Source organism: Malus domestica, chromosome 07 (assembly GCF_042453785.1).
Source record: "Malus domestica chromosome 07, GDT2T_hap1".
In the NCBI taxonomy this organism is placed as follows: Eukaryota; Viridiplantae; Streptophyta; class Magnoliopsida; order Rosales; family Rosaceae; genus Malus; species Malus domestica.
In genome coordinates this window covers 23,042,737-23,068,264 of record NC_091667.1, presented here as the reverse complement: position 1 = coordinate 23,068,264, position 25,528 = coordinate 23,042,737, and the positions used below count along the sequence as shown (strand labels likewise).

At 38.2% G+C, this 25,528-nt stretch overlaps 2 protein-coding genes across 4 annotated transcripts; one reads left to right on the top strand and one right to left on the bottom strand.

Moving 5' to 3' along the window:
- Positions 1–5,550: 5,550 nt before the first annotated feature.
- On the bottom strand, positions 5,551–13,800 carry LOC103439401 (probable protein S-acyltransferase 12). Of its 2 annotated transcripts, none has more exons than XM_008377970.4 (7): positions 13,365–13,800; positions 7,216–7,465; positions 7,010–7,101; positions 6,562–6,688; positions 6,398–6,483; positions 6,017–6,082; positions 5,551–5,923 (listed from the first exon to the last, which is right to left on the bottom strand). In XM_008377970.4, exons 1-7 carry the CDS (start codon positions 13,551–13,553, stop codon positions 5,807–5,809), a joined length of 927 nt encoding a protein of 308 aa, XP_008376192.1. In that variant the 5' UTR covers positions 13,554–13,800; the 3' UTR covers positions 5,551–5,806. The 2 variants fall into 2 exon arrangements, with proteins under 2 accessions (XP_008376192.1, XP_028961595.1); XM_029105762.2 differs by having other exon boundaries at positions 6,398–6,416; positions 13,365–13,726.
- Positions 13,801–14,603: 803 nt separating this feature from the next.
- GRF5 (GRF1-interacting factor 3) lies at positions 14,604–19,206 on the top strand. Of its 2 annotated transcripts, XM_017333077.3 has the most exons (5): positions 14,604–14,745; positions 14,840–14,968; positions 17,610–17,686; positions 18,103–18,187; positions 18,269–19,088. In XM_017333077.3, exons 2-5 carry the CDS (start codon positions 14,891–14,893, stop codon positions 18,650–18,652), a joined length of 624 nt encoding a protein of 207 aa, XP_017188566.3. In that variant the 5' UTR covers positions 14,604–14,745; positions 14,840–14,890; the 3' UTR covers positions 18,653–19,088.
- The last annotated feature ends 6,322 nt before the right edge of the window (positions 19,207–25,528 follow it).

Below are 25,528 nucleotides of genomic sequence, written 5' to 3'. Positions count from 1 at the left end.
CTAAATCACATCTTTAACAACGACTTCAGGTTTATCCAACCTGATTAAGAACATTGGCACGCTCCTCGTTGTATGAATGATACTGAATTATCATTTAAAGGACCTTAAATTCTTCCTGACATTGAGTTTTTAAGGATATTCGAGATGATAATGATCATAAATGAAACAACTGAAGAAAATAGAGTGAAATATCTTTGCACCACCTCCAAAAATGAGCCAGAAGCTTTGATTTAGGGCCAATGGGTTGTCTCCCAACTGGGAATACACCACATGTGGCCGGCCTATAGCCTGGTGATTGAGCAGTTTACTTGCTTTGGCACAACCTTTTGGGACACTTAGGTCGAACAATGATGCTACAACGCATCTCCTTATCTGAAGTAAGGATTTTGTGCCTACAAGCACACTTTGCCAATCCTGCTCATTAGGGAAATTGATTTTCTATATCATTTCTTGCAAAGATACGACACGACTCCATTTTCGCAGTGGATTCAATGGAATATATGTGGATTAATCCAACCAAAATGCGGACCATATAAATATTTATGGTTTTGGTTGATGAATCGACAAACTGGTCACATGTTTGTCCACACACATTACTGCTAAACCTCTTAGCCGATTAAGGGTTCACCACCCTACTTATCCCTTAAGGTCTAGAAGACTAGATAATGCTAGAGAGTTTATATCGACAGTTTTCGATAAAGTATTGCATGTCATTTTGGGTTTTTAATTGAACATCGCATTCCCATGTTCACCCCAAATAGCCTAGCCTAGCGATCATAAAGTGCAATTTAAATGATCGCCCGAATTTTGGTAAACGTACCAAGTTTTCGGTCTTTGCCTAGGGCTATGCAATCTTGCACGCAGCTATGTTGGTCCGCCTTGAGGCCCATTGCCACCCAACCTATATGACGTTACAGTTGGTTACTGGGTACGAACCTGACGACTTTCGTATTTACGCATTTGGGTGCGCATTCCATGTGCCAAGTTGCGCCACCGCAACGTACCACCATGGGTCCTCAAAGAAGGATGTGTATCTTTTGTCGATCATGATTCTCCTTCACACTAGCTCTCTTCGAGCCTTTGCACACGATCTCTTTACCGCTTATTTGCGGGTTGTCACTTTAATGAGACAGTTTTCCCGCCGTTAGGGGGAGATAAGAACGTCAATGTTCCTGTAGAACGGCGCGAATTTGCATGGACATTGCCCACTATGTCTCATCTCGATCCCCATACCGCACAAGTATGATAAGCAAGTGCGACGAATTCTAGATTTCAGAATGTTGCTCCAGACGCATTCCTCTGATCTAGCTAAAGTGACGAGATCATATACCAGCTGCAAACATGCCTGCAAGGATAGACGTACTTAACAGACGTCGAGTCAACATCCCTGGAGGGTATGCCGCCCATGTTAGACGGTCCGGTACACCAGCGGATAGCCAATCAATATGTCTTGGCCTGGAGCACGACATATCATTCGATTCGTAGGATTCACTTCCCTGGAAGAGGAAGACACGGCACAACAATGAATCTAAACTCGATCGCTGTCTCAAATCATTTCCATCTTATGAGATTAATCCGGATTACTCCCGAGACTTAAAGTTCTTGGTCCAGTATACTAGTTTGGATGAGAAAATGGAATTGAAATGAGATTATAATCGATGATGTTTTCACTTATATGATAGCTACCGACATAAATGAAAAGCGACGATATCGAACCATGTTCTGTTGATTAAGTGACAATGTAGAACTGATTGGACAACTAAAGTTACAATCCAGGTCAAATTCCTTACCAAAGTGTGTATTGGACCTGTAGTTCCTACACTGCCCAAGGTAACCCTGTTGAGTTACAAATGGGAAAGGAAACGTTATGAGATGAATGAAATAGTGCGATATGATGCACGCCTTACGACACAAGGTTTCTCTCAAAACGTCATGTGATTGATAGCAGCATTATGAAATGTGATTAGTATTTCTCCATGGGGATATAAATAAGGAGATTTACGTGTAAGTTTCCGAAGAATTACATGGACTGGTTCAAATAGTTCCAAACCACAGAACACCCTCTTAACTCGTTTTGAGGTGTTCACTTATGGATTGAAAAATCCGACGGATGTGCTATACCCGTCTAAGTGATTATTTGATCAGTCAAGGATATGAATTATGCCCTTGCGTGTTATAAACTATGAAGTCTTATTCCAAATTGCTAGAGTTACAGTTTATGTCGTTAACACGAATCTCACTAAGACTCTGGAAGAGCTTGAGAAAATTGCCTCGCACCTGAAGATGGAATTTGAGATGAAGGATCTTAGGAAAACTATTTTATGCCTTGACTTGAAGTTAAAGCATTGTTCTGACGGTATTTTAGTCTACCAGTTGAACTACACCCAGAATGTGTCACCTTTGAGTATACCCATGATCGTCCATACGTTATATGCAAATGAGACTCTTGAAGAGTCTGTGGAATCCGAAATTCCATATCTAAAAGTTCAACTTTGCACTTCGTTGTACTTAGCTCATTGTATTTAGACAAAACATCTCCTTCGCTGTTGATCTTGGTAAAGATGCAGCACCGCGCCTACACGTAACCACTGAATTGGTATTAAAGACATACCCTGAAGGTATTACGTGGGCAAATCTCAACGCATCTTGAGCGGATCTAACCCCCCTGATTCTCGAAATGATGCTTGCCTTGTTTGTTATGCTGACGCTAGTTACTTATCAAACCCGCACAAGGTAAAATCCCCGAATGGTTATGTCTTTACCGTTAGGGATATCGCAATATCTTGGAGGTCCACGATATGACCCTAGTTGCGAAATCTTCGAATCGTTCCAAGACTCACCTTACTTCACTATGTCATAAGTGAGACATGGTTAGGAGTTCTTGTTGAGCATATTCGAAGTACTTGCTATATTTTCATTCATCGTTGAGTCTTAACGACGATCCATGAAGATTATGCCACATGTATCAACCTGACCAAGCCATGATACATCAGCGAAGTCAACACCAAGACATATTGCGTCTACATCTACATTAGCAAAGCATCAGGAGATTGAAGTCATGCAAACCGATCCCAGACAACCTTGCCGACCTCTACACGATGTCACTGCCGAAGTCAACCTTCCAGAAGCTTGTCCGAGGAATTGGTATGCCTAACTACTCATATGCAATGCTTATAGTTCTCATTTGGAAGTTATGTCAAACTCAGGGGGAGTATCCAGAAGTATACTCACTTGATCTTAATGTACTCTTTTTCCCTACGAATAGAAGCATTTTTCCCACTGGGTTTTTGCTACCTAACTAGGTTTTAACGAGGCACCCATCCTGGGCTGATCATACCCTTGAGAGCTCTTCTAATTACATCCAAAAGACGTATAATTTTGACTTAATGCAACTTCTCACTTTTCTCCTTAGACTATGGGTTTTTCTCCCATCTTGGGTTTTACCATAGCGAGGTTTTGTGAGTTTTACTTTTTATGCATTCTTCCATTGATTTGAGACTCGCATTTGCCCATTGTGTCGACGACTTCATCAACTGTACTTACTTCATCAATGAAGACTTGATGCGCCATTTACTTGAGTATTTACACACTCAAGGGGGAGTGTTGCAGTCCTATTTAGAATAGGAATGTGATTGTGTAAATCCTAGGAAATATGAGAATGTATCTTATATTCCTATTAGGATTAGATTACCTATTAAATGTTGTAATCCTAAAGGGAAATGTTTTACCCTTCCTACTACTATAAATAAAGGCACAATGGGGTGAGATAACACACACCCACAATTACACATCTCTCTATTCTTCTCTCTATTGCCGCACCCCCTTTCTCTAAGGCCTCCATAATTGTTCAGTAAATTATGCCTACAACAGATTTTACAATTTTATGTGATAATTTTATTAAGTGCACATTTTTTATTTATGTTAACATTATGTTCTTGTAAAATATTTTTGTGAACATTTTAACCAAAAAAAATTCAAATTCTGACACTAATTTTTTTTTTCTTCACAAAAACGTAACTAGAATGAGTGAATTGAGTACGAATGAACTGAGAATAGGAGATGAAGTTGTGGTAAGTTTTGGTTATATAATTTGGTATTTATAGGAATGATGAGATAACAAATGAAAGAGTAACCCAAATTGAAAATATTAATATTCCAACTGGGGCATTATGAAAAGAGAAAACAAAAGAGCTTGAAAACCAACATGAGAGAGTAACCTAAATTGAAATGGTTATCTAATTGGAACTGTTAATCTTTCAATGGTAAAAAAAAAATTGAAAAGCAAGAATCAATCTAGACCCTCCATTTTAAACGGTTGAAAAGAAAAGAAAAAAAAAAAGACAAGGTCATGTGATTGGGACAAACGCTTGCTTTTCTACTTAAATTGTCCTATTGAGTCCACCATTTCAGTACCTATAGAGTTCCTATATGTGGGTACATACACCAAGTATCCGGTGAGTCCCTATATATACTTTAGGGACTCACTTTTCGATATATTAGAGATTCATTTTGTCCCTATATTTGTTTTATACTCATTTTATACGATGATTATCCATATATAGGGACTCCACTGAAGATTCTCTAAGAGCTGGGACTAAGTACTCATGCTACCTGAAACTTGTTTGGCTTGTTTTTAGTTACGGTTTTTGGAACTTAATTTTAATTTCACTTTACTCCCTGTAATTCAAAAGTCACAATTTTACTCTCTGAAATTCCTAGTTCACACCACTTTGGCTCCTGACACTCGATTTTGATCCCATTTTGTCCCCTGAAATTTGAAGGTTGTCTCTATAAAATTCTAAATCCGCTCCACATTATCTTAAATCTATTAATTTCTTATGTGAGTTTGATTTGGGTGCGCCAAGCTAATCAAAATTTTTTTTCATCTCTTCAATTTCTTTTAAACTTAATATTCTCTTATTGTTGGATGTCAACACATAATCGAGATTTATAATCAAATTTGTTGCACAAGTGATACAATTTTATTGTGTTTTAGGTTCCACATATGTTTCAGGAGTCGACCTATAAGTTTCAGGGAGAAGAGAGAGTCCACAAGTCAAATGGAACGCAAGTTTCAATGAATAAAGTAGTGATTTTTGAGTTACAGAAGGTAAAGTGAGATCAAAATAAAATTCCAACAGCGTAGCTAAAAATAAGCCAATTTTTTTTTGGTAAAGATTAACCGGTAAAATTGAAAGAAAGAAGAGAGGGAGGAAGTTAATCAAAACTTCCTTTAACCAGTGATGCACACATACGCCTTGAGTTATGATCAGAAAATATTTGGTGATAACATAAACCCAGTTTTCAGCCAACTGGACATCCAAATTATCACCCCAAGTGCACATGAACATCCCATGCACTATGAATGAGTTACTGGAAATCACAATTTCCGGCAACGAATAGTTCGAGGAAGTAGAGCAAACTTAGCTACACATCAATATAGATTTATGAAGATTTCAGTATAATATCTTTGACGCGACTACTTCAACACGGCTTCTTTCCCCGTATCCAAGAGATTGGGTACACATAGTTTGGACGAGGGGCAAAAAATGGAGCAGAAAAACTACCTGTAGAACAATTGATGCGTTGCAAACTGAGTTTTCCTGTTAGGTCTGAAGCCAACATATAAAAATAAAAAACAAAAACCACGACTCAAATTTAGATCCTCTCCTAACTAAAAGACTAAGTTGACTAAATTGGCGACGGGGTAACACATCTTTTTAGACCCAATGCGACCAGTATGTATGAGTCTGTAAAAATATTTAAACGGCTGGTGGGAGGTAAAAGTATGGGAGTTCACCAAGCATCAAACATCAGTATCTGAAAGTGTTGGAAATTCCAGTCCCCGAAGAGCAGGTACGTTGTCTAAATCCTCTTTTGAGAACAGTGGTAACAGCCACAGTGCCTTCTTCGTGCCGAAAACCTACAGGGTGGGGAAAGAGTTAAAAATCATCAAATGTCCGATGGAAGAAGGACTTACATACAGGGGGAGAGAGAGAGAGAGAGAGAGTACCACCTGCTCAAAATTCTTCTTCCTGCCCAAGTCATACTTCCATCCGATTGCTCCTCTCTTTTCATGAACCTGAAACATTGTTTCAAATAGTGGCATATAATTATACGATCTAATAAGACATGATAAATATGTGGCATTATAAAATTCCTCGTAGATTCAGATTACTTTGAAAATTTGGATCATTTTAGGCAACTATAGCAAATTCTTATTGTACAATGCATGTAAAAAGAATTCATAAAAGTAATACAGAAACTCAAGCAGAATGTAATAACCAAATGAACAAAACTTCATTAGGTAATTCAGGTCTCAAATGGTAAGTGCAAACTGCAAAAATATTCATAAATCTCAAAATTGGTAAAAAGAAGTAGCAGTTGAGTGTATTACCTCAACTGTAGTGGTGTTGCTAGACAGAAGGGACGCATGCATAACGACAAAACAAAGAAGACTCAGTGCAAAGGCTAAATTAAGTACTGCAACATGGTAAACAATCTGTAAGAAACAAGTAAACAATGAAAGCAGAACCAATGATTTACTCGGTGGAATATTACCAAAAGCCAAAAAAACGACTGCAAGATGGCCAGGAGATTCGGAATGATCCATGGCTTCAGAGAAAAAATCGATAAAATTTGGCAGCAAAACTAAGGTATCCATCGTCGTTTCCAGAAATGTATAAAGCTTTCAAGGCACAAACAGAAACTGGAAAGAGTGAGCAAAAACAAAAGGAGAGTAAAATAGCCAATTATCCCCACTTTTAATTTATTTGCACACCAGAAGGTATTTATTTCATAATCAATTGTCATTTCCCATGTCTCTATACCACCCCCACTTCCCCCAACGCACACACACGTCAAAGAAAACTCAAACATCTCCAGTTCCCAGCCCTAGATTTTGTGGGACTGGCGCCTTTGACAAAAAATTTGGTGGGGAAGGCAATCTACACAAAGTTCTTATTTCGTGACTGCAAGTAAATTAATATGAAAAGGAATATGGCATTACCAAGAAAAGAAGAAAAAACTTGTAGTTGCGTGCACCAACACAATTCACCACCCAAACACAATGGTGATCCATCTTAAGTACACATCTTTGACCTACAGAGCATATAAGAAAACAAAATTATTTTCTTTATCACTTAATAGACAGTTTCACTGATCGCTGAATGTAAACAATATATGTATTGTCAACGTTAGCAGAAAGTTGCTTACAGACAGAGCAATGATGGCATCGTGGTGGCTTGCCATTTTGGCATGGACTACAATACTGTACTTGTGGTCGTCTTTCTCCTCCACCTGAAGATTGTGTTGAAGTGAAAGCCTCGGGTTCGATATTTTCTGACAAAGTCAGAGAACTACCAGCCTCCAAATTTTCCTCATCTATAAGAGGTTTCCAATTTTCCGGAACAGAACCAGGGTCTTTAAAGACTACCATAAAGTAACCCCACAATAACATTACAAGCTGCAACCACAAATGGAAATTGAAAACGAGGGCCAAACTCAATAGTTAATTTTCTTTCAAATTAATATTTCTACTCAATTCAGCTTTCTCAGAAGTCATACACAAATAACATTATTTAACAATGTAGTTTCTCTTTACAGTTTGCTATAACAAGATTGAAAAAAATTCTACATGACAAGAAATCAACATTCACTCCCTTAATATCTGTCAATGGCAGTGTGTTGAGAATGCGTCCCACATTGATGAGAGGATGGACCTTGCATGCGTTTATAAGTAAATTGGGCTACTCCCCATATTGCCTATTGGTTTTATGGTGGAACCTAAACTTTCTTCATGGTATTAGAGCAAGCTGCCCCACATGTGAAGCCCAACGGCCATACACGCTCTGTAAAATCGTACCACAAATATTTTGCAGAAGATTAATTTCTTCTATTGCTTCTTAGAGTCTTTATACAAAGAGAGATCTAACCAAATAGGTAACCTATCCTACATTCTAGGTTTTACAGATATTCTCAAATCAATTATAAACAATTTACAAAATAGTTTCCTAAAACTAAGCCAAGATATCAGGGATGATATCATTGACTTCTCAACACTCCCCCTCAAGTTGGAGAGTGGATATTGAGAACTCCCAACTTGTGAATGATCTTTGAGAAAGTATCCTTTCCTAATGGCTTCGTGAGTACATCTGCAAGTTGATTGGAGGAAGGAACAAATCTCGTGACAACTGAACCATCTTGTATCTTGTCCCGGATGAAGTGACAGTCCATTTCTATATGCCTGGTTCGCTCATGAAAAACTGGGTTAGCAGCAATGTGAAGAGCTGCTTTATTGTCACAATGGAGCAGAGCCGGTCTTTGATGTAGTATACCTAGGTCCTTTAGCAAACATCGTAGCCATGATAATTCACAACAAGCTCCAGCCATGGCTCGATACTCGGCCTCTGCTGATGACAAAGACACAGTCTTTTGTCTCTTTGACTTCCAAGAAACCAATGAAGCGCCCAGAAAAATACAATACCCCGTAGTTGATCTTCGTGTTGTTGGACAACCTGCCCAGTCCGAGTCACAATATGCATTTAAGACTAAATCATTTTCCGCAGAGAAGAACAAACCTTGTCCAGGTGTATTTTTGATATATTTCAAAATCCGAAGAGCGGCTTCCATGTGTGGTGTGCGAGGCTCATGCATAAACCTACTCAACACATGCACGGAATAGGTTATATCCGGCCTAGTGATTGTTAGGTATATCAGACGCCCCACTAATCTTCTATATTTTGCCGGGTCTTTAAGGATTGCACCATTGTCTGATAATTTAAGATTCTGTTCCATGGGAAAGTCGACGGGGCGAGCTCCCAAAAGACCTCCATCTTTCAATATTTCTAAAGTATATTTCCGTTGGGAAATAAAGATCCCTTTCTTAGAACGTGATACTTCAATCCCAAGAAAGTACTTCAAATCACCAAGATCCTTGATTTTAAAACGACCATTAAGGAATTGTTTAAGGGCATCAATAGTACTCGAATCATTTCCCGTAATCAAAATGTCATCAACATAAATCAAGAGAGCTGTAAAGGACTTGCCTTGTTTCCGAGTAAATAAAGAGTAGTCGGACTTGGATTGCACATAACCAACGGATTGAATAGCCTCAGAAAACTTCGCAAACCATTGTCGAGAGGCTTGTTTCAAACCATATAAAGACTTACTAAGGCGACAAACCAAGTTCTCCCCCTGTCGCCGAAGACCGGGAGGAAGAGTCATATAAATTTCTTCATGAAGGTCACCATGAAGAAAAGCGTTGTGAACGTCTAACTGATGAAGAGACCACTGCCGAGAAGCAGCAAGAGCCAACAAACAGCGAACAGTGACCATTTTGGCAGTGGGAGAAAACGTGTCATGGAAATCAACACCCTCAAGCTGGGTATAGCCCTTGGCAACTAAACGTGCCTTATAACGCTCAATGGAGCCATCAGAACGATGCTTAATCTTGTAAACCCAACGACAACCAATGGGAGTTTTGCCACGGGGAAGGGGAGTAAGAGACCAAGTGCAGTTGGCTTCCAATGCCGCTAATTCGGAAGCCATGGCAGCTTGCCAATGAGGAAAACGAGCTGCTTCCTCATAACTCCGAGGTTCAACCTGTCGAGTAATATGTGCAAGGAAAGATTGTTGTGTGGGTGAGAAACGATGGTAAGTAAGGTAATTAGCGAGTGGATACCGTGTACCTGGAGTGCGACCAGACGACGAAGACAATGGAGGATGGGGTTGGGTAAGCTTGAGAGTAGGACAATCATAATCTCGTAACTTGGGTGGCGGAGAAGAATGGCGGCTGGAACGACGGAGCACCGGGGCCGGAGCAGGTGCAGGCTCAGACACGGACAGCGTGAGGTCAGGAACAGCAGATGCAGGTAGCGAGGCAGGAGAAGGAGGCGCGGGAGACTCGGCATCAGCGAAAGAGGTCGGCTCAACAAAGAGCATAGGGTCAGAGGGGTGGATGACCGAGGGTAACACGGGATCAGGTGAAGAAGGTTCAAGAAGTGGGTTGGAGAAAGACATAGGTTGATGGGAAGATGAAGAAGGGGATGTGTGAAAAGGAAAAATATTTTCATGGAAGACAACATCACGACTGGTAAAAATTTGGCGAGTGGTGAGGTTATATAATTTGTAGGCTTTCTGACCACTGGGATATCCCAAAAAAATACATTTGTGGGCACGAGGAGAAAATTTGTGAGTGACATTGACATCAGTGGCATAAGCGAGGCAACCAAAGACCCTAAGGTGTGAAAAGGTAGGAGGTTTAGAATACAAACGTTCAAACGGTGTTTGCTTGGAAAGAATGGGTGTAGGAAGACGGTTAATGAGATGAACGGCTGTGAGCACACATTCACCCCAAAAATGGAGGGGAAGATTAGCTTGAAAACGTAAGGCACGAGCAGTTTCAAGTATATGACGATGCTTGCGTTCGACGACCCCATTTTGTTGAGGCGTATAAACGCAAGAGTGTTGGTAAATCACTCCATGATCTTTAAAGAAATCACGAAGGGAAAGAAATTCCCCACCATTGTCAACACGGATATTACGAATAGAAGTATTAAATTGGGTTTTAACAAAAGAAAAAAAATCCTTGAGAAGAGATTGTGTGTCATGTTTGTGTTGCATAAGAAAAATCCATGTAAAGCGAGAATAATCGTCGACAATGGTTAAAAAATATTTGGCTCGAGAAGTAGATGCAACTTTAAAAGGTCCCCAGATGTCACAATGAATCAAAACAAAGGGTTGATTAGATGAAATTGAACTAACAGTAAAAGGTAATCGATGTTGCTTGGCTAAAGGGCAAATATCACAAGCATTATTAGATGCAAAAGGGAAATGTAACAACTGTTTGGACATGAAATCTAGACGAGAGGATGACAAGTGACCCAAACGCCGATGCCAGAGCTCCGTTGGTGAAAGCACAAGGTTGCAGAACCGTCGAGGAAACTTAGACTGATCAGGAGCCAAGGCCACCAAGTAGTATAGCCCGCCTCTTTGCTTACCCAAACCAATCACCGTCCTCGTCGTTAGGTCCTGCATAATACACCAGGAAGGAAAAAAAGTTACTGAACAATGTAAGCCACTCGTAATACGACTTACTGACATCAAATCTACTTTAAAAGTAGGCACACACAACACATCTTGCAATTTAAAAGTAGAACTCAGAGGGACATGGCCAATGGAAAGTATGCGGGCTTGCTCTCCACTGGGTAACAAAACAGGAGACATATTCTTATTTTTAACACCACCAGTAAGCAATTCGGGTGAAGAAGTGATGTGATCCGTTGCACCACTATCGATTATCCATCGATGGAGATGCAAGGGAGAGTTCGACAAACCTGTCTTAGCGACATTGGCCTGTGGCTGTTCCTCACGGCTCTGACCATTCATGATTTGTAGAATCTGTTGAAACTGGGCATCAGAAAGTCCAGACATGACGGACTGCAACTCCTCTTTGGTGGCTGCATTTTCCGAGACATGATTCGCCGAGGAAGATCCCCGATCTTTTTTTGGTCGCTGGTTTCCTTTCTGTGGTTTAACTTTATGCAAACGGTGTCCTGGTGGATATCCATGAAGCTGATAACAGGTATCAATGGTATGGTAGTCTTGATCGCAATGAGTGCAATGCAAAGGTTTGCGATTAGAAGACTTTGAACTAGGTTGACGTACTGCCATAGCTGCTACGTCTGTAGTAACTCGAGAAGAAGCAAGGCTTCGTTGCTTCTCCTCCTGGGAAATAGATGCATAGGCTTGACGAACCGTAGGTAAAGGATTCATCAACAGGAGCTGTCCTCGAACAGCACTATAGGAGTCATTGAGTCCCATAAGAAATTGCATCAACTTGTTCCTCTCATTCTGTGCTCCACAGGTGCAAGAAACAGATTCACTGTATGACGACAATTCATCCCACAAACTTTTCATCTTCGTGTAATACGCAGCAATGGAAAGTTGATCTTGTGTAAGTGAAGCAATGTCCCGTTGTATTTGGAAAATTCGGGGAGCATTACTTTGACAATATCGCTCACGCAATTCCTCCCATATCGCATGAGCATCAGTCATATATAGGATACTATCAGCAATATCCGAGTCAATAGAATTAATAATCCACGCAACGATCATGTCGTTGCATCTCTGCCACGAAGCGTGATCGTCCGGCATGGTCTTGACAGAAGGTTGCAGGACAGTGCCATCAACAAAGCCAAGTTTATTTTTGGCACTCAGCGAGATCTTCATAGCACGAGACCAGGTTGAATAGTTATCCCCATTCAAGGGTTTCGAAACCAGCATCATGGCTGGATGATCAGAATGATGAATGAAAAGAGGATTGGAAGCATCAGCCTTAGCATTGAATTTGCTTCCAGAACTTGCGTCGGTAGCCATGGAGGTTGACGAAAAAAGGCTATGTGAAAATAGCAAAGAACAAAGGGCAGAGGAAGGAACTAGGGTTTCGGCCTAGCTCTCGATACCATGTAAAATCGTACCACAAATATTTTGCAGAAGATTAATTTCTTCTATTGCTTCTTAGAGTCTTTATACAAAGAGAGATCTAACCAAATAGGTAACCTATCCTACATTCTAGGTTTTACAGATATTCTCAAATCAATTATAAACAATTTACAAAATAGTTTCCTAAAACTAAGCCAAGATATCAGGGATGATATCATTGACTTCTCAACACGCTCCACGTCACCCAATTTGTATTGTCCACGCGTTTGGCCTGAAAATTCGTCACATGTAAGGGGATGTGTTGAGAATGCGTCCCACATTGATGAGAGGATGGACCTTGCAAGTGCTTATAAGTAAGTTGGGCTACTCCCCATATTGCCAATTGGTTTTATGGTGAAACCTAAACTTTCTTCAAAACTCCCATGGGTTCTCGATATAAGTATCAAATGTACCTCTCTACTTACTATGTTTTTGAGAGGAGTTGTATACCAGCAAGCAAAACTGAACCCGATATTGATTTGTCTCCCCAAACTTCGGGTCTCATTTCAAATCCAAATCTTATTAGCTCGTCAGACATTCGAGACCAACTTCGTCCAAGCTCATCCATTAATCTAAATTAGTAAATTGTTCAAACTAAACTAAATTGTGCCCATTGCAGCAGCTATCAGTCTAATTGATGTACCAAAACGCTATCTAACCATATCAATCAACTGGAATTAACACACAACCCACAAAACAAAAAACAAATCCTTTTTGCAAAATAAATAGTGGGTTGTTCATAATTTCTAATTTTCCAAATACCCTTCAATAAAAATTCAAATACAGCAGAAAAAGAAAAAAAAAAGAAAAAAAAAAGAAAAAAAAAAGAAAAAAAAAAGAGAAAACTTGAAGCATCCATGACTGAACAAGTTGAGAATTACCAGAATATGGAACATTACGATGATGAAGAAAGCTAGAAACGAGTGGACCCCGCCGTAGAGCAGCTTGGGTCCCCAAGTGACGACGACGACTGCATAGTAGGAGACGGAGATGATGGCAGCAACGAGGAGGATCATGAAATAGCCGATGACTTTGAGGCCGGAGCAGAGCCTGAAGAGGTTTATCTTCATTCCGGGATTGGTTGGGATTCGGAACGGCCGAGATATGCCGATTGGGAACTGGGGGAGGGTGATTGGCCGCCTGGTTCGCGGTGGGAAGAGGCGTTTCCAGATGTCAGGAGCCAGAATTAAGGTGTTCCGGGATTTGGAGTTGGAAGTGGGGAGGGACTTTGCTGAGTGAAAAGTCGACTTCTCCTCTGACTTTTACTCCAACAGTAGTAACTGAGTTTGGTACTTCGGGCGTGTCGGAGGATCTGTCACAAACTCATTCCACCGTGTCAGTTCTCTCTTTCTTTCTCGAGGAATGCTATTCATAGGATGGATTTGTACCACATTTTCATGCCACATGATATTTAATGTGAACAGTCATATCATTTGAATTAATCAGATTTTTAAATATAATTTATTATTTAATAAACTACTAATTAAAAAAAAACTAGTTAATTAAATGATGATTATAGTATACGATGAGTTTTTCTTCCTCATTTCTTTGAATTTTACATATGAATAAAATTTCTCTATTCTCTTTCTCAAACAAACAAATAATTTCTTTATACTTTTGAACAAAAACTTAATTAATTTCTTTATACTAAAATATTTTCACAGATGGCAGAAAAGGTAAATTATTTATATTTTTAGAAATGTTTTTTTAATGAAAATTTCAATAGATTGAAGATTTGGATTTTTCTCATCGAACTAAATTGATGGTTTCCAATTCCACGATCAAATCTTAATTATCAAACACAATCACTCTTATAATATAGACAATTTAAGTATCAATTATGTACACATAAATACTATGTATTAAATAGTTGGTTATTAGTAATCGGCATCATTATCAAAGATATTATGAGAACTCTCTCAAAGTAAAATTCTACATAAATTCTATGTTATCTCATAATTAATTTAAGATCAGCTCTCATAATAATATTATAACGTATTGTATCAAGTGAAAAAGAATATTACTTTTGGTGCTTAACATGAGTAATTTTCGTAAGCGCATTAAAGCGGTAAATGTAGAAATTATAAAAGAATTTTTATTTTTTGTTTTATTTTGGAGCCTTTTGACCTTAAAAGTCGAGAAACCTCGTCGACATCCAAAACCGAAAACCAAAAACCGAAAAGATGTTCCCCTAAATCCGCTTTCAAAATCTTTGTTCCCACCTCCCCCTTTCCTCGACTCTCACTCGACCGCCCTTCCCTTGTCTCTCTCTGTCTCTCAACCCCATTAATTTCGTCCCTTTTCCTCTTAATTCTGCTTCTAATTGATTTTGTTTCTCTTTTGGGGGCTGATTTAGGGTTAGGGCTTTGTATTCCTCAAACCAGAGAAAATTTTGGAAGAAAAAAAGATGCAGCAGCCACCACAAATGATCCCCGTCATGCCTTCATTTCCTCCCACCAACATCACCACCGAACAAATTCAGAAGGTACCCTTTTTCCCTTGTGTATTTGAAACTGTTAACTGTTAATTGTTTTCCGGGTTTTTCCTTAATTTTTTGTTATGTTAGTTGTGATTACTTGAATAAAATTTGTTAAATTTTGTTCTGCATATAAGAGAGCCCTTTAGCTGACGATATTTAGGGAGGAATTCGATAAGTCCCGCTGTTGTTGTATAGTTTTATGGTGGACTGATGTATCATAGGTGATGATCATTTACAGAGTTTTGAACTACTGTTGGCTGAGAGTGTGAAAAGAACAACTGTTTCATATTGTAAGCAGCGTCTGTGCAGACGGAAATGAAATATTAACTCAAAAGGTGGTGTCTAATTAATGTGTATAATTGTGTCTACTTTAAGTGGTTTTCACATAGGAGTCAAGTAATCATGAGCATGTGGCACATGAAAGATTTTTAGGAACAAAGCTTATTTTTCCCCCCTCGGTAGGGTAGTTAATCAATTGTTGCCCATTCAGGGTATGAAAGAAATTTTTTAACAAAGTTCAATTTCTGGCAGTGTTTCCTCTGCAACGTCAAGTGTAATAACTAAAGATTATTAACTTATTTCACCAAATACAGAATCCTAGTTCATAGTAATAGGGGAACGTTCTTCTTGTTATATGAAAAAAAAGCCCACGGGACATAGTCTTCAGTTGGTGCTTGTCCAATGTTTTGTTGAAACATTAGGGATGTTTAGTATTTCTTGTAGTTTATTCTCCTAATCTGTGTGAAGTGCCTTTTTAATGTCTGTTTAGATTTTTCCCTCGATCAGCCTTCTGGCCATTGGATTTCATGTTGAGAAGCTATCTAGTTACTCTACTGCTGTGCAGATTTTGTTTCACTGGTTACCAGTCTTCCCTGAATTGGGGATCGAGGCAGACATGATATAGCTCTCTTGTCACCTAAGATGTATGTTCTTGTTTACGAGACCAGGATTCTTGATACAACAACAAAGCCTTATCCCACTAAGGTCAGCTGTATGAATCCTAGAACACCATTGTGTCGGGTTTTGCTCCAAGTATTCCATTAGCTCCAAGTACTCTATCTCTTTTCTTAAATTCTCGCTCTAAGTCTTTAAGGTCTTCATCTACCCCTTTTTCCCCGAGTCTCTATCTCATAATTGCATTTTCTAACTGGAGCATCTATAGATCTTCGGTTCACATGTCCAAACCACCTTAACCGGATTTCTCTTATCTTATCTTATCTTCAATTGTATCCGCTCCTACTTTAGCTCGGATATCCTTGTTCTTAATCTTGTCATTTCTTGTGTGCCCACACATCCAACGAAGCATTATCATCTTTGTTACACTCATTTTTAAAAGGCTTACATTCGGTGCCATAAAGCATTTATGGCCTTATTGTCGTCATATAAAATTTTCTCTTGAGTTTTAGTGGCGAAAGACAATTTCACAGCACACCCAATGCACTCTTCCATTTCATCCATCTAGCTTGTATTCTATGGTTGGGATATCCATTCAAATCTCAATTCTTTTGCAAGATAGATCCAAAATAACGAAAGGGTCGACTCTTTGGTACTTCCTAGTCTCTAATCCTCATCCCTATCTCATTCGGAACCCCATTCCCACATAACTTGCACCCTATATATTCTGTCTAGGCAAAGACCTTTAGATTCCTAAGACCTCCCGCCAAAGGTTAAGTTTTGTATTTACTCCCACATGCGTCAGCACTCACCATGTATTCTGCGAAAAGCATATACCAAGGGATATCATCTTGAATATGTGTCATTAACTCGTCCATTACCAATGCAAAATGGTAAAGACCTAAAGTTGAGCCTTGGTGTAACCCTATGGTTATGGGAAAGCTTTTAGTTGTCCTTCATGAGTTCTTACTGTAGTCCTTGCTCCACCATACATATCATACATATCCTTTATTACTTGGATATGTGCTACTCATACTCCTTTCTCTCTAGAATCTTCCAAAGAATTTTTCTTGGGACCTTATCATATGCTTTTTCCAAATCTATAAAGACCATGTTCAAATTCTTTTGCATGCCTCTATATCATTTCATCGATTTTTGTAAGAGATAGATTGCCTCCATAATCGAGCACCCTAGCATGAACCCAAATTGATTGTCTGAGACCGTGTCTCTTGCTTCAATCTACGCTCATTTACTCTCTCCCAAAGCTTCATTGTCTGAAACCCTAAGCTAGTGAGTAGTTAGATAAAGTAACAGATAGGGTTGATGTTTTTCCTAAAATTTCCATATAAGCAAGAAGCTCTTTTGAAAGGTTGAATTATGCTTTTTGAACCTAAAATTGATGAAGAATTAAGACATACGATGGTCATTACCAGCATTAGATGCTAGTATCTTATGTTGTTACTTGTCATATTCAGATTTTAGGATGACTCTAGCCTTTTTTCGCATCATGTACAATGTTGCTCTCTTCATGTATGGTTGTAATTGCCTTAATTACTTTCCCCTGAATTTATAATAGGCTGATAATTACTGGCACCATTGATATAACTTGGATCTAAGTTGTCAGTGGTACAGTTATTTTGTTGTTGATATTTCTGGATATCCACCTTGATTGTTAAGTATGATATTGGATCTCACTTGATGTGTCGGAATTTAAAGTATCTATTAATAATATGTTTTTAAATTCTTGATGCAGTACCTTGATGACAACAAAAAGTTGATTCTGGCAATATTGGATAATCAAAATCTTGGAAAACTTGCTGAGTGTGCTCAGTAAACCCGCCCTCTCTCTCTCTCTCTCTCTCTCTCTCTCTCTCTCTCTCTCTCTCTCTCTCTCTCTCTCTCTCTCTCTCTCTCTCTCAGACACACTTGCATTTGTGTGAATTATGTTTTGAGTTATATGTTGGGGCTGTATACAATTGATTGCACTTGTCTCTTAGAAATTAGAGAGCTTAATCTGACTGGTTAGAGATGTTAGAATTTCGAACTAGCCTCATGTTTTGTATTGGTATCATTGATAACAAGATCCTTAATGTTAAGAACTTGTTTACTATTATAATTGTTGGATTAACTGATTTTACACATTTATTGATATGGGAGGGGGGGTATCGTTGGCCATTCATTTCATGGCGGTCTCCCTATTATGATTTTTGGATATGACTTTTCTTATTGCAAATTTGATGATTTAGGTACCAGGCTCTGCTTCAAAAGAATCTGATGTATTTAGCAGCAATTGCCGATGCGCAACCACAGGCACCAGCTGCCCCTCCCCAGGTGGGGGTAGTAAGCATGACTCGATGTTTTACTGATTCGTCTTTTCTATCCATGCTTATCATCTATGTTCAACACTTGCAGATGGCCCCACATCCTGCTATGCAACAGGCAGGATATTACATGCAACATCCTCAGGCAGCAGCAATGGCTCAGCAACAGGGTATTTTCTCCCCAAAGATGCCGATGCAATTCAATAACATGCATCAAATGCACGATCCACAGCAGCACCAACAAGCCATGCAAGGGCAAATGGGAATGAGACCTGGAGGGCCTAACGGCATGCCTTCCATGCTTCATACTGAGGCCACACATGGTGGTGGTAGTGGCGGCCCAAATTCAGCTGGAGACCCAAATGATGGGCGTGGAGGAAGCAAGCAAGACGCCTCTGAGTCTGGGGCAGGTGGTGATGGCCAGGGGACCTCAGCCGGCGGGCGTGGAAATGGTGATGGAGAGGACGGCAAGTGAATTGGCCCTTATGGATAATTGCATATGGAAGCATGTGTCTGTTGATAGTAGGTGTTTTCCTAAAGTAGCTGCTGTGCTCGGTGATGTGTGACAGATCGAAGTGAAGCAGCGAAAGTTGTCAGGTCTTTTAGCCTTTAAGCGATTAGGTAGACGAATTGTGTTGTAAGTCCGTTTGCATGCACTGGATTTTGGCATCAAAAGAAACAAGTGGTGGGAGAAGACAGATTTAGTTCACAAGTTCTTTAGAGATGGAAGCATGTGTTCTGCACATGATGTCTGTCTCAGTTTGTAACTCATAAAATGCATGCAGCAATGCGCCACAAATTCTGATCCTATTACAAGTTTTGCTGCTAGGTTTTCGGCTTTTGTTTCGGTTTTTTCGGTGCTTGTGTGTACGAATTCTTCTTAGCCAAAATAACTTGATTGAAGTTTAGAAGGCTTTGTATCTTCATATATTCGCCAACCGAGTAAACTGTTGGCTTCTCTCCTGAACTTTCACTTAGCTTTCGATTCTCTCTAAACTTTTTAATTGAAAAATTAAGGACTTAAACTAATTTTTTGGCTGATTTCCCTCATGCTGTTAGTTTTCTATTCATTCCATCTAAATTTTTGTTAAATAAAAAATTGTGCATGACATGTGAGGGTAGTTTAGTTGAAAACCCTAGATTTCTAGAATGTTGATCTGTACAAATTTGTGTGATTCTATAGCTTTTATGTTGGAAAGTCTAGCGAAGTGATGTTTTTGTTCTTAGAGTCATGTGATGTACACGTAATAAGAGTTAACGTTAATCTATAGAACACTAACAGTAGGGGAAAATTTGGCCAAAAAAATTAGTTCAAGTTCTTGATTTTCCAATTTAAAAGTTTAGGAAGTAAATTGAAAGTTCGGTGAAAGTTTAGGGAGGAAATTGACAATCTACTCTTTTGCCAACTGGATAGTGTGATTTGTCATGCCTCAGATGAGATCAGAGCTCAAAAGAGTTGGTTGGATTTAGGGAAGCGAAATTATATGATGCTTCGGAGTATCAACTTTTTGTTATAGATACAAGTGGAAATTTTAATTGGTAGGGGCATATCTTTTTCGAATTTTTTTCCCTTTGGTCCCCTCTTTGTGCAGCCCTTGTGATGCAACATGCAGATTGCAGAGGCTTTTCATTTTCTATCGTTTCCCAATGCCAAAGAAATAATCTGCTCAACTACAGAAGTTTTTACTGGTCGTCAGTTTTAAAATTATTGCTCGTCAGCTGTATAATGTAGGGGGAGGCAACGTCTAAATCCCAAAGAAAATTAAAATTGACTGACGTTGAAGTGTTGTTTTTTCCTTTTTCTTTTTTTCGTAATGAAATTTGACTTCATAAATTGTATAGCCATATAATGATATTAACGTGGCATTCACATGCATAATGTTACACTTATTATTTATTTGTAGGTTATTTGTATCATTTCTTTAATAAAAGTAGGATTACCAATACATGTGGATCATATGTCTGTTAGAAGGTATAAAAATGTTACAAATATATGATAAAAATAACATTTTTTTTTACTTTTTTTTATACAGAGATATTAAGAGCCGAAACTAGTGTCATTCATAATTATATATCAAATTAATCATCCACATAACTTTCCTAGTTATCAGTGTGGAGTAATACTACAATATTGTAGTACTGGTGGCATCCCATATTTGAACATTAAGAAAAAAAATCATGCAGTTTGCTCGAATTGTCACTTTCATTCTAGTTTCTTTTGTTGCGTTTTTTACCTTGGTAGTTTCATTCTGTTAGCATTGTTATTCTGATCCGTCAAATAAGGCAAACGTTTTGTTGCAAAAAATCAACTTAGTTGATATATTGGACTCGGACTACAGTGAAAAAAAAAACACTATAAGGACAAAAATTTGTGTATAAGGATCATTAAATGCAATTTGGCCGAATTTGAAATATTTCGTTTTTTTTTTTGTTTTTGTTTTTTTTGTTTCAAGGGAAGAAGATAATTCGAATTTAAAACCTTTTCCTATAAGAGAAAAATGTATAATAGAACTAAAGTTGAATAAATTGGCATGCCAATATCTAAACTACATATTAATAAAATCTTGTTTATTAACCAAAAATTAATTAATCGTTAAAAAAACCAAAAACTAATGAAACTATAATTATATCCTTTAAAACATAATTGAAAGAAAATATTAAAAAAAAAATATGAGCGTTAAAGTAATTTTGCACAAGCAAGTTTTTGTTTTGTTTTGTTTTTAAATCTCATAGCCAATAAGTATAGCAGTTTTGTTCTACCATGTTGCTCTCGAACTTAACCGATTTTCAGTTCAAATCATCAGATTGCCAAACAAATGAAGCAAGAATCAATCTATAAGTTCGAGTAAAATTTTCCTATCGATTTGGGTCTCTCTGAAGATTATTCCTTTCGATTTTCAAGCTGAAATTTGAGTGTTTGGGGAATTTATTTGCAGGTAGGTAAGATGCTGCGTCTTATTCTGTCAAGACCTTTGGGTTGGTTGGGAGATGTGGTTTCGTCAAATTAACCTAAGGGCAATCAAATCTTCAGTATTATGTTGCAGTCCTATTGCAGCATGTGATTGTGGTAGAGTTGTTATGAATAGCCTGAAAACTCCCTTGGTTTAACATGTCTCTTCTTGGTTCCCAATCCACGATTAAATCTGTACGCACTTCTGCTCTGGTTTCTTTTGTCAAATTTTGAAAATCAAAAGAAGTTTCTCCCTCTTCAGCTCTCACCACAAAAGTAGTAATGCTTGGGAGCATCTGATCCTCATAGCTTTGTGTGCTAGGAGGGTTTCTCCTCACAGGTTCATTATTTTCCGGCTAAATAGCCAAAATGATCACTAAGATTTGCATAACTCATCACTTTGGTCCCTAACATTTCAAATCGATAAAAGTGGTCCCTGAGATTGTCCATCATCCATCATTTTGGTCATTCCGTTAAAAACTCTGTTAAGTGTCCCAAAGCTCTTGGCCGGAAGTTTGGGCAATTTTCAAAGCTTCGTAACTCAATCGTTTCTTAACCAAATTCGACTCATAATATATTAAAATGAATATAGGAAAGTGTAGAATAAGAGTATACCTATTTGGAAGCCCAATGGATGCCGAAGATGGCCAGAAAATAGCCTCAAAGTTAACTGGTCTGAGGGAAAACTGGAAAACTCGCCGGAAATTGGGTAAACTTTAAACGTTCATAACTTCTTCAATACTCAACGAAATCAAATGATTCAAAAATGAAATCATACTTCTCAACGAGAAAAAGAGAATGGTACCTTTTTAGATGGCTAAATTGCCCTGGTTTGGTTTAGAAAACGGCTCAAAAATGGCTAACTCGAGACTAAGACAACCATTTTCGAGCCGTTTTTTGGCCAAACCATGGCTAGTTAGCTGTAAAAAAAAAAAAAACCATTGTCTTCTTCTCATCGAGAAGTATGATTTCTATTTTTGAATTACTTGATTTCGTTGAGTGTTGAAGAAGTTATGAACGTTTAAAGTTTACCCAGTTTCCGGAGAGTTTTCTAGTTTTCCTTCAGAACAGTCAATTTTGAGGCTATTTTTCAGTTATCTCCGGCAGCCATTGGGCTTCTAAATATATATAATCTTATTCTACATTTTCCTATCTTCATTTTGATATATTATGGGTGGAATTTGGTTAAGAAACGATTTAGTTACGAAGCTTTGAAAATTATCCAAACTTCCGGCCAAGAACTCCAGGACACTTAACGGAGTTTTTGTTGGAACATTTGTGCATATGTGGGAATGGGAGTCCCACATCTCCCATTTCCCATTTTAAAGTCATCTTTATAAGTGTGTCCTCACACTTATGGTTTGAAAAGAATTGGGCCAAGGCCATGGACCTTGGGCCTTAGACTTGGAGGGTTTTGGTGTATATATTAAATGTCAATGCCTTGGGTCTTGGGGTTCGGATGGAAGAAAACACAAGTTACGTTTTTTATTTTTTTTAGATTCAGTTTTTTCTGAAGGGATAAAACTGATTGAACAATTATGTCAGTTTTATAACTGATAAGAATGAACAGTTATGTCTGTTCAATTTATGCCATTATATATATGGCAATAAGATCAGAAACTTAACATAGATTTTCCAACGCTTCCTTTTCATTTTACATAGAGAAACGCACAACCAATTCGCCAAGAATCCAAGTTCGAGTGCAAGAACTTGGATTAGATAGTTGTATTCTGCAAGATAGACATCCGTTGAACTACTGCACGGGTGTAGGGGCGAATTTCTGCCTTAGGTGATTGCATTTGCAAGCCTATATCTTTAAGAACAAGTCAGTGATTTGTGATTTTATATGCAATTTACTTAAGTGTTTGTATTTTTATATTTATAGTATTTGTTGTTGAATTTCGCATTCGAAATAAACTGTGCAAAATATATATTGTGTTAGTGACATTTGATTGGTTTCTAACAATTTACGACCGAAATTATTGTGAAACCATGGATCAATCAAATGTTGGTGTCATCAAGCAACACGTTGAGAAACCTGAGAAATTCAAGGGAGTTGATTTCAAACGTTGGCAACAGAAAATGTTGTTCTATTTGACAACTCTGAACTTGAGTCATGTGATTACTTCTGAGGCCCTTAAAGCTCCAGAAGAGGGAGATATTCCTGCAGAAATTCTGCAGGCTGTAGAAGCCTGGACTCACAATGAATTTCTATGCAGGAACTACATTCTGAATGCTTTAGATGACTCTCTGTATGATGTTTATTCATCATATAAGATAGGGAAAGAACTGTGGGAGTCTTTGGACAAGAAGTATAAGTCTGAAGTGGCAAGTTCCAAGAAGTTTGTAATTGGAAAATTTCTGAATTACAAGATGAGTGACGCAAAGTCTGTTGTCAAACAAGTCGAAGAACTCCAAGTGATTGTTCATGAGTTAGATAAAGAAAATCTTGGTTTGAAAGAAGGTTTTGTGGTTGGCTCTATAATAGAGAAAATGCCTTCAGATTGGAAGGACTTTAAGATTTATCTGAAGCATCTAACTGAGGACATGAGCATAGATCAATTGATTCTCAAACTGCGTGTAGAAGAGGATCATCGTAGAAATGAGAAGTATGATGTCTCATCGTTGGAGGCAAAAGCCAATGTTGTGGAAGGAGGTGACTCACACAAGGTAAGGCATAATCAGAAAAACAAAGGCAAAGATTTTGCAAAGAAAGCACTCACGGCTGTGAAAGGGAAAACCTTCAAGAAAATCAAAGGAGGTTGCTGGGTTTGTGGAAAGACAGGTCATAGGGCAAAGGAATGCCGCCACAAGAAGGATCAGAATTCTGAGAATTCCAATCAAGCAAACGTTGCAGAAGACAAGTTTGTTGCAGTTGTATCTGAAGTCAATTTATTAACTAATTCCAATGACTGGTAAGTTAATACAGGAGCAACAAGGCATGTGTGTGCTGATCGGAATTTGTTTGTTACTTACCAATCTATTGATGGTGGAGAAAATCTGTACATGGGAAATGCAACTGCATTTGCTATTGCAAGGAAGGGAAAAGTGACGCTCAAACTCACTTCTGGAAAAGAGCTTTTACTCACCAATGTTCTGCATGTTCCTGATATTCGTAAGAACCTGATTTTTGGATCACTTCTAAGTAACAAAGGTTTCAAAATTGTGTTTGAATCTGATAAGTTTGTAATCACCAAGGGTATGTGGGAAAGGGCTACCTGGTTGAAGGGCTCTTCAAACTTAATGTACTTTCTGTTAATGCTATTAATAAGAATAACAAGCCTAGTGCTTCTTCTACTTACTTGATTGAGTCGTCTACATTATGGCATGCAAGATTAGGTCATGTTGATTTTCGTTCTCTTCAAAGAATGGTTAACTTAGGCCTATTGCCCAAATGTTCCATGAACAAACTATCGAAATGTGAGATATGCACAGAATCTAAATATGTAAGACACTCATATAAATCAGTGGAAAAATCCAACGAAATACTTGGTTTAATCCATAGTGATCTTTGTGATTTCAAATCCACACCAACTCGTGGAGCAAATAACTACTATATTTCTTTCATTGATGATTGCAGCAAGTATTGTTATGTCTATTTAATTCATAGTAAAGATGAAGCTTTAAACATGTTGAAGACATTTAAAGCCGAAGTCGAAAATCAACTAGACAAGAGAATAAAAGTCTTAAGATCGGATAGAGGTGGTGCATACGAATCTAATGACTTTGCAGAATTTTGTTCAATACATGGAATAATACATCAAACGACAGCACCATATACTCCTCAACAAAACGGAGTGGCTGGACGAAAAAAAACGTACATTAAAGGATATGATTAATTCCATGTTGAACAGTTCTGGTGCACCACATAATCTATGGGGTGAAGCGTTCTTTGCTGCAAACACAATTTTGAACTGAATTCCACATAAGAAGACTAATCAATCTCCTTATGAAATCTGGAAAGGTAGGTTACGTACATACAAAACCTTGAAAGTGTGGGGTTGTCTTGCAAAAGTTCAAGTGCCTCTTCCAAAGAGACAAAAACTTGGACCAAAAACAGTGGATTGTATATTTATTGGTCATGCCAATAATAGTTCGGCATATAGATTTTTGGTTCATAAATCTGAAATGACAGATATTCATGTAAATACAATACTTGAATCTGCTGAAGCTGAGTTCTTTGAGGAAATTTTTTCTTATAAAGATAGGTGATATGTTTTGAACAAAAGAGTACATGATGATACTACAAGAAATGATGACGAAAATCATGCCTCAACTTCTAGGGTTCAAAGCCAAGATTTGGAACCACGGAAGAGTAAAAGAGCAAAAATTGCAAAGGATTTTGGTCCTGATTTCCTCACTTTTGTAACTGAAGAAGAGCCTCAAACTCATAAGGTTGCA